Source organism: Pantherophis guttatus, chromosome 3 (genome assembly GCF_059756535.1).
Source record: "Pantherophis guttatus breed Tessera chromosome 3, ASM5975653v1, whole genome shotgun sequence".
In the NCBI taxonomy this organism is placed as follows: domain Eukaryota; kingdom Metazoa; phylum Chordata; class Lepidosauria; order Squamata; family Colubridae; genus Pantherophis; species Pantherophis guttatus.
The window spans coordinates 58702919-58716417 of record NC_142065.1 but is presented as its reverse complement, the minus strand read 5'-3'; the positions used below and the strand labels follow the sequence as shown (position 1 = coordinate 58716417).

General features: G+C 42.9%; 1 protein-coding gene across 31 annotated transcripts in view; it reads right to left on the bottom strand.

Annotated features, from left to right (window-relative positions):
• The window catches only part of MAST2 (microtubule associated serine/threonine kinase 2), a 175754-nt gene that overhangs the window by 87404 nt on the left and 74851 nt on the right, over positions 1 to 13499 (bottom strand). For 13 of the 31 annotated variants that reach the window (XM_034414978.3, XM_034414981.3, XM_034414979.3 and 10 more), the window contains one exon: positions 1391 to 1597. The exons of 17 other annotated variants lie outside the window; for them this stretch is intronic. In XM_034414978.3, the coding sequence (XP_034270869.1) occupies positions 1391 to 1597 (207 nt within the window). Of the gene's footprint in view, positions 1 to 1390; positions 1598 to 2868; positions 3164 to 13499 lie in introns of those variants that run through there. One more of the 31 variants, XM_034414989.3, reaches the window with a different exon arrangement.

The following is a 13499-nucleotide window of genomic DNA, read 5'->3' as shown; positions in this document are numbered from 1 at the left end:
AGGTGAGAAAGAAAAATGGGCCTTCCCCACCCACCCCAGGCCCTCCGGAGGCAGGAAACAGTCTATTTCCCTACTTCTGGTGGGTCCAGAAGGCCTGAAAATCAGTTGGCTGGCACGCGCATGCGCGCCAGAGCTGAGCTGGCGTGCCCACTGATATGGCTACACATGCCACAGGTTCGCCATCACGGATCTAGGACCAAATTACATTTCATTTTAAAACATTTTAGCCATAATTTTATGGACATCAAGCCCAATAAAAAATGGAAAGAGACTGCAATAAGAACTATTCCGGTAATGTTATGATTAAAATTAAAAGAAAACACTTCAAGCAAAATGTCTCAGCCTAAAAAAGATAGTTGTTGATACTATTTTTCTCTTCCTCTTTTTCCACAGCATGTCATATGGCATTCACTTTATTCATATTATCCAAGTCTCAACAATTCTTCTGGATTGTACCTAACTTATTCTCCAAATTGCATTCCTCAGCACTAATGGCTTTTTCCACATTTTAATAGCAGTCTTTCTTCGACAATGTGAATCATCTTAAGAACGTTTGAAGGAATCAACAGCCTCTTTTTATTGTGAATTGTGAATTATGAGTTTGTATAGAGAAAATTAAGATAGATCAATTTAAAAAGCTCCTACATTCTCCTTCTGTCTCCCTCCCTCCCTCCCCCCTCTCTCTCTTCTCTCTCTCTCTCACACACAGGGAGGGTGGGGGTGGATATAGAGATAGAGATTTTTTTTCTTCCACAGCTTTAGGGGAGCAGATGCAAAAGTCCTCCAATTTAGATGCAGCAGACTCTGTGGTCTCATATCTATAACTGTTTAACTAAGCATGAACACACACACACACAATCTATTTTATTACAAAGCATTAAAAACTTTAAAATGCCACAGGCAAATCTGAATGAATAAAATATGGATTCAAATTCACTTAAACAGCTTTTGTTAATATGTAAAAAGGAAAAATATTTTAAAATGTTAATTTATTTTAGAATAAGAAGCAAGTTAAAACTTACTGCTAAAAAAGATAATAACCTCTATTTGGGAAGAAGGGAATTAAGCCAATGTATATACCTACATTAATCTTTTGTTATTCAGATCTGCACTGAAACACCTCTTTAATTTTATACCTTTAAAGTAACATGTGAAACCATGTTAAACAACAAAAGTTTTAGTATACATGTCTGAGCCATTATTATTTGATAAAATAAGAGGGACAACTGGATAAAACTGGATAAATGAATTGGACATTACCTTATCATTAGCTATGTGAATACAATAGTATCTTGACTGTTAAAAAGTGTCCTAAAATATGTAAGTTTTAAATATTCCACATAAAAGGTTGCCCAAACCACAAAAGCTCCCAGTGTAAGTTCCTCCTTACCTCCACTGAAGTGGACTGCTGTGGCAGGGACTACCAGGGTTGCTTTGAGGTTGTGGATTGAGGTAAAATACTAGAGGAGAGGTTGCAAGGGCACAATCAGCACTAAGTGGAATTTTAAGATGTTGCAGACCTGGAGCAGATGTAGGGGAGAACATATGTTGATGGACATCGCTTCCTCGGCAGTGGGAGAGGAAAGGAGAGGAGATTCTGATAAAGTACCACAACAGAAAGAGTCAATTTCTAAATCATCTCACATCTGTAATCTTTTCAGAAAACAAAATCATGTTCCTGATAATAATGTATCCACTTCAAACCAGATTTATCTCTATCTTCAAAATCCCCTAAGGTTTAAGATCTTATTAGACACTGTACACAAGAAGTACTGAGGCTATACATGAAGACTATTACATGTCGATTGGTCCATATGTTTCTTAAAACTTGATCACATGAAAGCATGAGCTGTTAAAATTGGTTTCAATACTGAGTTGGAATTTACAGACTGCTAAAAGAGTCCTCTATATTCTCCTCACATTTAATGATAAATCTACTTGCATTCAATGACATTTTAAAGTGCCTGACTCCATAGACTTTATTCTCTATATTTAAGTCTTCAGTGGAATGTCTTTTGTTGGTCCCATGACCAATTCAGTTTTCTCCATAACTGGGTCCATAGTTGCAACAAATTGCCAGTAGAAATGAACCAAATCTCATTTTTACTCTAACTACAGGTGGAGATATTTTTTAAATGTTGCTGATCATGATGATAGAATTTGAGTTACACTTTTGTTGTACCATGTAAATTGCCTAGAACTGTCAAAGGAATGGGTGCCATTTTCTTTTTTCTAAGCAAATAAATAATTAATAAACCACAGGCAATTTTCTCGTAGATGGCAAAAACAACATTTGCAAAGGACCATTCTTAATGTTTGGCCAATTGTAAACAAAATTGTTGATTTTCACTTATTTCTAAAAGGTGATGTATATATATAGAGAGACAAACTTTATCTAAAGAATCTGAATTGGGAAAAATGCAGATAAAGTTTATTTAGTCTTGATACTGCTGTATCAATTTCTTTTACTATACTAAATACTTTATTTGAATCATTTGCCATATGATTGATTGTAAGAGTTAAAACATATAAAACCTAAGAGTCAATATTTATTCAGTTTATGCAAATGAACACAAAAAATCCAAATACACTGCCTAATTTTATAAAATATTAGGTTAAACACTGGTTATTTTTTACTACTTCTACATTACTCCTCCATTAATTATAAAGATTAACAAAAAATATGAATATTTATTTCAAGAGGTGAAAGCATTCTTTTAAGGGAAATATCTTGTATTAATTATAATATATAAACTGTACTATTTTTCCTACTAAAAACATGAGAACATGTTTTAAACACTAATTCAGGAACAAATATTCCAATAAGATTAGTTAATATGGAAATCTATTTTCCAAAACGAGCCTTACTGAATGCGTAGAGATGGAGCTCCAAATCGCTCTCTTCTTCGTTTCATCATTTCACTGTGTGACACACTAAATTTTGTTCAACAACCAGAGATCTTAGAGCCAGTTAAATCCAATACTTAGCTTGCAGCAAAGGCCCAATATCAGTCACATATTCTATGCAGTGAACTTCTGTTCATAACTATCAGATGCTGTCCAAAAGCTTTCAAAGAAATTTTCTGAAACTTGCTTATAACTTCCCGAAACAGCTAAATCATAGACAACCAGTATGAAGTACTAGGACCGTGAAGCCTGAAATAAGGACTGGACTTTTTTATCACACAGCCATCCTACAGTATACTTCTACCACCAATCACATTGCAGCTCAACAAATCACTGACAAATGTTTGTTCACTTCAGCAAGCCACAAGGAAAACAGAAACCAAGAGGGAGAAATGGCACATGAGCAAAAACATTTGGCAGAAGTCTTGCATACCAACATGAAAACTCACACTGTAAAAGTAGTACTCGGGCACTGCTCTGAGCCAGATTTCCAACAAAGCTATGAGCAGCTGCTCTTCATGTTTGGAGATAATTTTTGATATCTCTTTTTGGATGTTAATCAGGGAACAATGTCACACCTTTTTCTGGATTATTCTCTTATATTAATATACAACTCAAACCTATATTATTAAACTATTTTATTAGACTTCCAGGAGATGGAAAAAGTGTTCTGACAGTTATGATTCCTAAAATGAATCTAGGAATGAACGGGTAAAAAAAAGGGTTCAAATGTTATTGATTTTTTTTGAGGAGATGATCACAGAATCCTTTTGAAGAAGAATCTATTTCCTCCTTTATCAGTCATTCTTTCTGACTGGCAAGTAACAGTCCTAGCTGCTGACTCAAATCAACGTAAAGTCCTTGACTTACAGTTGCAATTGCAATTGGGGCTGGAATTTTAATTGTAAGTTGTGATGGTCATAAGTCAAAGCTCCCTCATGACTAGACCTGATTTTACAACTGTTTTTATGGTGGTTGTTAAGCAAATCACATGGTTGTAAGGCAAAATCCATTCTACTGAATGGGCACTTTTTGCTGGAAACTGGTAAAAAAAAAAAATCACAAATCGCAGTCATGTGACTGTGGGATATTGCAATTAATTGCAAATGTAAGTCAGTTGCCAAGCAACTGAAAATGTGGTCATGGGACCGTGGGAGGAGGCATTGTGGCATTTTACATCAGCTGGAAGTGCTTTACACTTTTCAAGACTGTTGAAATGCCAAACTGTTGTTAAACAACTGGTCATAAGTAATTGTAATTATATACATGCCATTGCTAATCAGTGTCCTCAAATCCACCATCTGGAGAAATTTATATAAATCTATCAACTATTATAGCACATATTTATATGCCTCTGATAAATTAGAATATCTTGAGCATGTACCATAATTAGTTCATTTTTTATTTTTTTATTTATTATTTCCCATATTTTTTATTTTTATAACTAACTCAAGGAAGTCAACTCCTTCCTAGCTAAATTCTTCAATTATTTATTGATAGAGTGTCTATTATCATAACAAAGTAAGAATTACTCAATAGTAAGTGTTCTAAAATGCAATTAATTTTTTCTGCCATTAAAACTCTGCTAAGAACAATATCAATCACACTCTTCAATTATGCACTTTTTTTGCTATTCTCTCTTCATCCACATAATTAAATCTATCTTCCAGTATCCACACAGACAACTGCATTTGCAGCTTCAAATAAATGATAGTCCCTTTATTTTCAATATAACCAAGTCACAGAGAAGTCCATAAGCAGGATGAGAAGGCAACAAATTAATCTTGCTGACATGATGTCTCTCAGTTTGCAGATTACTTAGCTAATAATTATTCATTTCTTTTTAAATAATTTTAATTTCTTTAATGTAATTTTTTTTTTAAAAACCTCTTTAAATAAGTTTTGTTTTTGTTTTGTTTTTTAAAAAAGCTCAGTTTCATTTTTTTCCCTAAATATTAAAGCCACAAATAAAGAACCCCATAGAAATTTTCTATTTCTGAAAATATTTATCAGATCTATAGCTGGACTTCCTCTCATAATATTTATTTATTTATTATTTATTTATTTATTATATTTCTATACCGCCTTTCTCCCGTAGGACTCAAGGCGGTGTACAGTCAAGAAAAATATAGACACACAAACATCATAAAATTGCTAATTAAAATTGTTACTTAGTTTGGTCAATTAAATAAAACCCAGAATTAGATAACATTTAAAAAATCATTCGCATGTTTGTATGTTTAGCCCTGCCTGTTGGAACATCAGGGTCTTGAGGGCACGGCGGAAAGCACAGAGATCAGGGATATTCCGTATCTCCGGGGCCAGTTCATTCCAAAGGGTTGGAGCCCCCACAGAGAAGGCCCTCCCCCTGGGAGTCGCCAATCGACCTAACTTGACTGACGGTACCCGGAGTAGTCCCTCCCTGTGAGAACGAACTGGTTGGTGGGAGGCTATTGGTGGCAAAAGACGGTCTCGTAGGTACCCAGGTCCTAAGCCATGGAGCGCTTTAAAGGTGATAACTAACACCTTGAATCGCACCCGGAAGACCACCGGGAGCCAGTACAGCTCGCGTAGGAGAGGTGTTACATGGGCGTAACGAGCTGCGCCCATAATCACCCGCGCGGCTACGTTCTGGACCAGTTGGAGCCTCCGGGTGCTTTTCAAGGGGAGCCCCATGTAGAGAGCATTACAGTAGTCCATACGGGAGGTAACTAGGGCATAAGTGACCGTGCGCAAGGCGTCCCGATCCAGAAAGGGATGCAACTGGCGGATCAGGCGAACCTGATAAAAGGCACCCCTGGCCACGGCCATCAAATGATCTTCTAAAGATAACCGTGAATCCAGGAGGACACCCAAGTTGCAATTTTTGCAATTTTATAATATAAATTAGTCTGGAAATAACATTCATTTTGAGAATGTTCACCTTAACCCAAAGGGTAAAATTTAGTGCCATCTATCAAAAATTTAGAAACTTCACTATTTTATTTTATTATATGTTACTAACTGAATTATATCTTATGATATAGACATACCTAGATACTTTATGGATTCAGGATCAATTCGCATTTTATATTCCTTAAATAGGTTATCAGATTTTCACCTATGGGCATCAGTTCTGATTTGGACTAGTTAATAAGTAACCTGTCATTTTGCTAAAGGCATCCATCTTTTGCATCAATATTGAGATAGCAGTGTGACATTTAGAAATAACAAAATAATGTAATTGCAAATAAAACCAATCTGTGTTTAACAAAATTATGTACTACCTCGTAGATCTTCATAGGAGTGGATTGCCTATGAATGTAACTATAATAAAATATGGGACTCATTTATATAAAATACAGTAGGTTTAAAATGGTAGTTATATAAATATTTTAGAAATGCATATATATTTGAATAATAGTTGCATTGAATAACAGTAGAATTGCATTAGAATTGTAACTACTGTTAAATAATTTTTATACTTTTTGCTGTATTGCACTTCACTTTTTTTTAAAAAAAAGGTGCACTTTTAATGTTTTTCTTTGAAAATGTTTGTAGTTTGAAAAATCACAAATAGTAAGTGCATTTTTTCAGTTTCATGCAAAAAATCTATAAGGGTTTTCCAATCAGCCATAAACACAGACAATACATTATGTTTTCTCTAATCAAAGAAATACATTTAGCCATCTCTGCAAGTTCCATTATCATCACTAATCATTCCTCCTTGGTGGGTAGTTACAAATCTTTCCATCTTTGTGCATATAATAATCTCACTGTAATTATTATATACAAAAGCATAACTTTTGTTCAAAAATATCTTTCAATATGTCCAATATTAAAATATTTTGCTTCATTCTGTATTAATAAGTCAAATTTAAATGTTTTTTAATTGTAATCTTTTTGTTCCTTCCAGTTCCCTCCTGAAAGTCTCATCTCATCTTAGGTGCAAAAAAAAAAAAAAAAAAAAAAAAAAAGGCTTACCAGTACTTAGGAAATACCTACCCCAATGATGGCTAACCTTTTTGCCATTGCGTGCCAAAAGGGGGAGTGCAGGGGGTGTGCGCGTGTGCCCATACCCATAATTTAATGTGCCCCACCTCCCCACGCATGCACATGCAACCCCCCCGCTTTTGACATGCGTTGGCACGGTCAGTCCGGTAGGCCTGTTTTTCGCCCTCCCTGGGCTCCAGAGGTTTTCTAGGAGCTTGGGGAGGGCAAAAATGGGCCTTCCCCACCCCCTGGAGGCCCCCCAGAGGCTGGAAACGGCCCATTTGCCGACTTCCGAAAATCAGATGCGGGCGCTGGAGTTGAGCTAGGGCAACACTCACGTGCCCATCGATATGGTTCCGTGTGCCACCTGTGGCACGCGTGCCATAGGTTCGCCATCACGGACCTACCCTAATCATACCAAAACTGAGTTGAAAAAAATAGTTTTTCATGACTATATGACAGTAAAACTAGATCATACAAGTCCTGTAAAATGAATAAAAATTTGCTTCCTCCAGAAGTATGGTAAAGAATTGTCCTACAGATAGGACACAATTTTTTTAAAGGCTGAACTGGATAGGAAATTGACTAGCTATCTGTGATGTATCAATTCTATTCATTTTTTAAGTACTTTTTGGAGTATAAGATGCACTTTCCCCCCTAAAAGAGGGTGGAAATGTTGGTGCATCTTATGCACCAAATACAGCCATTTTTGGCCTCCCGAAGCCCCGCCCCACGTGTCCATTTTTGCGAAAAACACAGGGAGGGGGGATGGCACAGAGGCTTTGAAAGGCCTGCAGAGTTCTCCTGGGTGCTAGGGAGGGCAAAAAAGTCAGTTTTTGAAGAAAAATGGGTGAAAAATGAGCCCATTTTTCACAAAAACAGGGCATGCAGAGGCTTGGGGAGGCCTGCAGAATGCTCCTGGGGGCTGGGAAGGGGAAAAACTTTTTTTTCTTGTTTACCTCTTTGAAATCTTGGTACGTCTTATACACTGGTGCATCTTATAGTCCGAAAAATACAGTACTTGTTCGTTAATGTTAGTTTGCATATATTTAAACAGTTTTGTACTCCGTGGACTTAATCTTTCCCATGGTTCAAATTTTTCTAGGTCAACAGAATCATGACCACCACCCCAATGAAACAAAATCATATACAATTAGAACATGTGAATATCAAAAGGATCTATATATGTGTTTTATTAATTACAGAAAAGCTTTTGACTATGTAGAACACAATATGCTATGGGCGTCTTTGGGTGATCTTGTGTCCCAACTCACCTGATCAGACTTTATCAGATCACTGAGCAGGATTCAACAGTGAGAACACTCTATGGCCGTGATGGCGAACTTATGAAAACACGTGCCACAGTTGGCACACGGAGCCATATCTGTGGGCACGCGAGCATTGCCCTAGCTCAGTATGCACATGCCAGCCAGCTGATTTTTCAGCCTTCCGGGCCCACTGGAAGTTGGGAAATGGGCCAATCTGGCCTCCGGAGGGCCTCCGAGGGGCTGGGGAAGGCCGTTTTCGCCCTCCCCAGGCTCCTAGAAAGGCTCTGGAGCCTGGGGAGAGCAAAAAATGGGCCTACCGGGCCCACCGTGCCATCGCGTGCCAAAAGCAGGGGGAACGCAGGGGGATCACACACTCATGCGCGGGACGGCGGGGTGCATAGAATTATGGGTGTGGGCACACGTGCGCGTGACCCTCCCCCTGCACCCACCCACTTTTGCCACATGATTCCAAAAAGATTAGCCATAACTTCTCTATGACAACACAGATTGGTTCAGGATCATTAGGGCAGTTAGACGGGGATATATTTTGGCACTGCTTCTGTTCAATCAGTATGCTGAAGTGATTGTGTGGAAATTAGATTTGGAACTGCCTGATGTTGGAGTGAAGATTGGGGGAAGAACCATAAATAATTTGATGTACACAAATGATACAACACTATTGATTTAAAATAAGGAAGAACTGGAAAAATGATCTGGAAAATCAAGGACAAAAGTGAAAAAGCAGGATTGTGTCTTAGCATCAGGAGAGCAAACGTAACGACAACATCTGAAATAGACATGACATTTTTAAAATACACAAGAAGGAAATTGAATTATTTTTGAGAATTTATCTTCCTTGGATCAAAAATTGTTCATTATGGCAGTTCTACTGCTGAAATCAAATGCAGAATAACTGCAGGCCACACTGCAATGATTAACATGAATAAGATCTGAAAAAGCAGAGCTATTGATACAGTATAAATATAAAAAGCAGAGGCTAGTTAGAGCAAGTCTTCCCTATAATTATTATGGGGGTGAGAGTTGGACACTAAGAAAGACTGATCAAAAATTGACATATTTGTACTATGGTGCTGATGTGGTGTAAATTACTGTGTATACCATGGAGAGCCAGAGCAATCAAAAGAGAGGTGCTGATTTGTATAAAACCAGAAACATTCTTAGAAGCCAATTATCACAAGACTATGTCTGATTTACTTTGATCATATCATGCGTGAAAACGGACGTTGCTTACCTGAACGTCCCTTCTCGACGCGCAGCTGGAGAATCCAAAGCTTCGGGTTGTTCAGTAGTTGATAGCCTACACTGAGTGTGTTCCTTTAAGAGATTTCTCTTCAGACACGCCCACTTGCTCAACAGAGTCCCAGTTTTGTTCACGAAGTAAGGAGCAGTAGAGCGTCAGGAAGGAATGTCCAGCAGCCAAGTTGGGTGGGTTGGATTCTCCAGCTGCGCGTCGAGAAGGGACGTTCAGGTAAGCAACGTCCGTTCTCCAACGCGCAGCTTGGAGAATCCAAAGCTTCGGGATTTACCCAAGCAAGTTCAGACAGGGAGGGAACCCGGCTGCTGTACGTCGTCTGAAGAGTTGCATACAGCTTGGAGCACCCGGCGGCCGAAGGATGCCTCCGCCGAGGCAAAGGAATCCACCTTGTAGTGCCTGATAAAGGGATTCAAGGATGACCAGGTAGCCGCCCTGCATATGTCGGAAATGGAGGCATTAGTGGCCCAGGCGGCCGTAGTGGCGGCGCTCCTGGTAGAATGTGGAAGAATCCTTTGCGGAACTGGTCTGTTCCGAGCTGAATAAGCCCTGGAGATGCAGGATTTAATCCATCTCCCAATAGTTGTTGAAGAAACCTTCCGGCCCATGGAGGCGGGCAGAAAGGAAATGAAGAGCGATTCAGATTTCCGGAAATGCTCAGTTCGTTTAATATACCGGCGTAGAGCCCGTCGGACATCTAAGAGGTGCCAGTCTGCTTCCCGAGGATGACGAGGTTCGGGGCAAAAGTCCGGTAGGATTAATTCCTGGCTTCGATGGAATGAGGAATTTATCTTAGGCAGAAACGAGGGGTCAAGTCTCAGAACCACGCGATTGGTGTGAAATATACAGAGATCGCTTCTCACCGATAGGGCCGCAAGTTCGGAAATTCGGCGAGCCGACGTGATCGCGACCAGAAACGCCACCTTTAGTGACAGAAAACGGAGGCTGATGGAGGCGAGAGGCTCAAATGGAGGATGCATGAGGGCCTGAAGGACCAGAGTCAAATCCCAGGTCGGGTAGCGATGTATAACAGGTGGGCGCAGATTGGCCGCGCCTCGAAGAAAATCCCGAATCGTAGGGTCCTGCGAGAGAGGCAGCGTTGCAGAAGCCGAGAGGACCGTACTGAGAGCAGCAACCTGGCGACGAAGAGTGTTAGGCGCAAGGTGCTTGTCCATGCCCTCCTGAAGGAATCCCAACACTTCAGGGACGGAAGCAGACGTTGGATCCAAGTGGGATTTAGCACACCAGGAGCAGAAGGAGTTCCAGGTTGCATTATAAATGCGGCATGTTGATGGCCGTCTTGACGCCTGAATCGTGGGGATTGCGTTGCTAGGCACGTTGGCTCTCCTTAGCAAGATCCGTTCAAGCGCCAGGCGGTCAACTGCAACCACTGCGGGTCTGGGTGCAGAATGACCCCTTGGCTGAGGATGATCCTGTCCCCTGGAATCCTCCACGGCCGTGTTACCGATAGGTCCATCAGATCTGCAAACCAGGACCTCCGAGGCCAGTGGGGCGCGACCAGAACGACGTCTGCCCTGTCTGCTATTATCCTGCGGATCAGACGAGGAAGGAGCGGTAGAGGGGGAAAGGCATAGAGGAGACCCTTGGGCCAGGGAGAGGCGAGGGCGTCGACTCCTTCCGCCTGAGGGCACTGGTACCGGGTGAAGAACCTGGGAAGGTGCGTGTTGTCGCGGCTGGCAAATAGATCGACTAGAGGCATGCCGAATCTGCGAACTATCTCGGCGAACAGATCCGGGTGAAGGCGCCACTCGGCGTGGTCGAGGTGTTGTCTGCTGAGCCAGTCCGCTGTGATGTTTGTAGTCCCGGCAATGTGCTCCGCCACAAGGGATAGGACGTGCTTTTCCGCCCAGATCAGCAGTAGGGTCGTTTCCTCCATCAAAGGACCCGAGCGAGTTCCCCCCTGGCGGTTCACGTGCGCCTTTGCGGTTACGTTGTCCGTGCGAATTAGGACATGGTGCCCCGACACGATCTGCTGGAACCGTTGGAGGGAGAGACGGATCGCACGGAGTTCCAACCAGTTGATCCCGTTGCGACTCTCCTCTACTGACCACGTTCCCTGGGCAACGTGGGATAGAAGATGACCTCCCCATCCCGTCAGGCTGGCGTCCGTTGTCACCACCAGGCGCTGTAGATTCTGGAAGTAGCTGCCCTGATGAAGGCTCTGGGAGGACCACCAGAGGAGGGATCTTGAGACCTCTGGCGGGAGGGATACTTGTGCGGAAGAGTTGCTTTTCCTGGCTCTCTGAAAGGGGAGGAGGAACCATTGGAGCTGGCGTGAATGGAACCTCGCCCAAGGTACGACTGACAGGCAGGAAATCATTTTGCCGAGCAGTCGGGACAGGAGCAGCAAGGTCACCTTCCGAGAGGAGAGGACCTGGGATGTTAATGACTGGAGACTGGAACACCGGTCCGGTGACAGGAACACCTGGCCCCTTACAGAGTCTATTAATGTCCCGAGATGGAGAATGCGAGTAGTGGGCTGCAATTGGCTTTTCGGGATGTTGAGGGAGAAGCCATGATGACGAAGGCAACGACTCACCACTTCTAGGTCTCGAGATGCCCGGGCCGGAGAGGGGGAGAGGACTAGGATATCGTCCAAGTAGCAGTGGAGGCGGACCGGATGTTGACGTAGATGGGCCGCCACTGCTGCCAGGAGCTTCGTAAAGGTCCTTGGGGCGGAGGAGAGGCCGAAGGGCATTGCTCTGTATTGGTAATGCCTGTTGTTGTAGGCAAAGCGTAGGAAACGGCGATGGGATAGCCGTATGGGTACGTGGAGGTACGCTTCTTTCAGATCGATAGATGTCATCCAGTCCGTTGGTCGAATGGAAGCCAGAATCGATCGGAGGGACTCCATTTTGAACTGATGGTATACGATAAATTCGTTCAGCCTCTTGAGGTCTAGGATGCCCCTGTGACCCCCAGACGATTTGGGGACCAGGAAGAAAATTGAATAAAAGCCGGTCCCGCGATGATGGAGGGGAACCGGTTCGATGGCCCGAATTTGAAGCAGGTGATGGATTTCTGCCTCCATTAGCTGGCGCTTGTCCAGGTTGGGAGAAATAGGGCATTGGACAAAGTGTGAGGGAGGTCTGGAGCGGAGTTCCAGGGTAAGGCCCAGACTGATTGTCTGGAGCACCCAGGCGTCCGCTGTCGTGCTCTCCCACTGGGAAAGGAAATGAGTCAGACGGCCGCCAATGGGAAGATGGATGTAGTCACTTCCCTCTTCTGAAGGTACGGGAGCCCGTACCCCGGAAGGGCCGCTTGGGCACTGGGGCCTTTCGACCACGGTCTCTGAAGGCGGGTCTGTCGAAGGAACGGTCGAATCCTTGAGAATAGGGTCTTGAGGAGAAGGACCCAGAAGGTCCCACGTCATTCCGAAAGGGCTGCCTGGTAGAGTAAGACGATGATTTACGGTCTGCCCTTTTATAAGAGGATGGCATTACCTTCCGTTTATCCTTGTCCTCGACAAGGATGGGGTCTAAGGCTTCACCGAAAAGACGGGATCCTTTATACGGAGTTGAAGCGAGGCGCCATCGAGACTTGGCATCGGCTCTCCAATTCTTGAGCCATAATAGACGGCGAGATGTGACGGACGACACCAGGGCGCGCGAGGCAAACTTTGCAGCATTGAGCGAGGCGTCAGCCGTGTATTCAGTAGCCGCCACCAGTTTGTTGACATCTTGGCGGAGGCGAGAATCTGCAGAGGGCAGGCGCTCCTGAAGTTGACGGAGCCAAATTAAGCAGGCACGGCTGAAGAAGGATGCCGAGGTGGCCGCCTTAACCGCCCAGGCGGCCGCATTGTGTGTACGCCGGAAGGTAAACTCGGCTTTCCTATCCTCAGAGCGCAACCCGTCGGCGACGTCGTTGGAAATTACGGAGGAAGCCGTTAGATTGGCCACCGGTGTGTCTACTGTTGGCAACTGAAGAAGGTCCTGGAGACTAGGCGCCGAACAGTAAAGTTTCTTGTCTAGCCCCGAAGGAGCGGGCAAGGAAGAAGGCGTGGACCAGGAACGTTGGACCACCTCAGAGAAGAGCTGCGGGCACGGAATAAAGTCCGC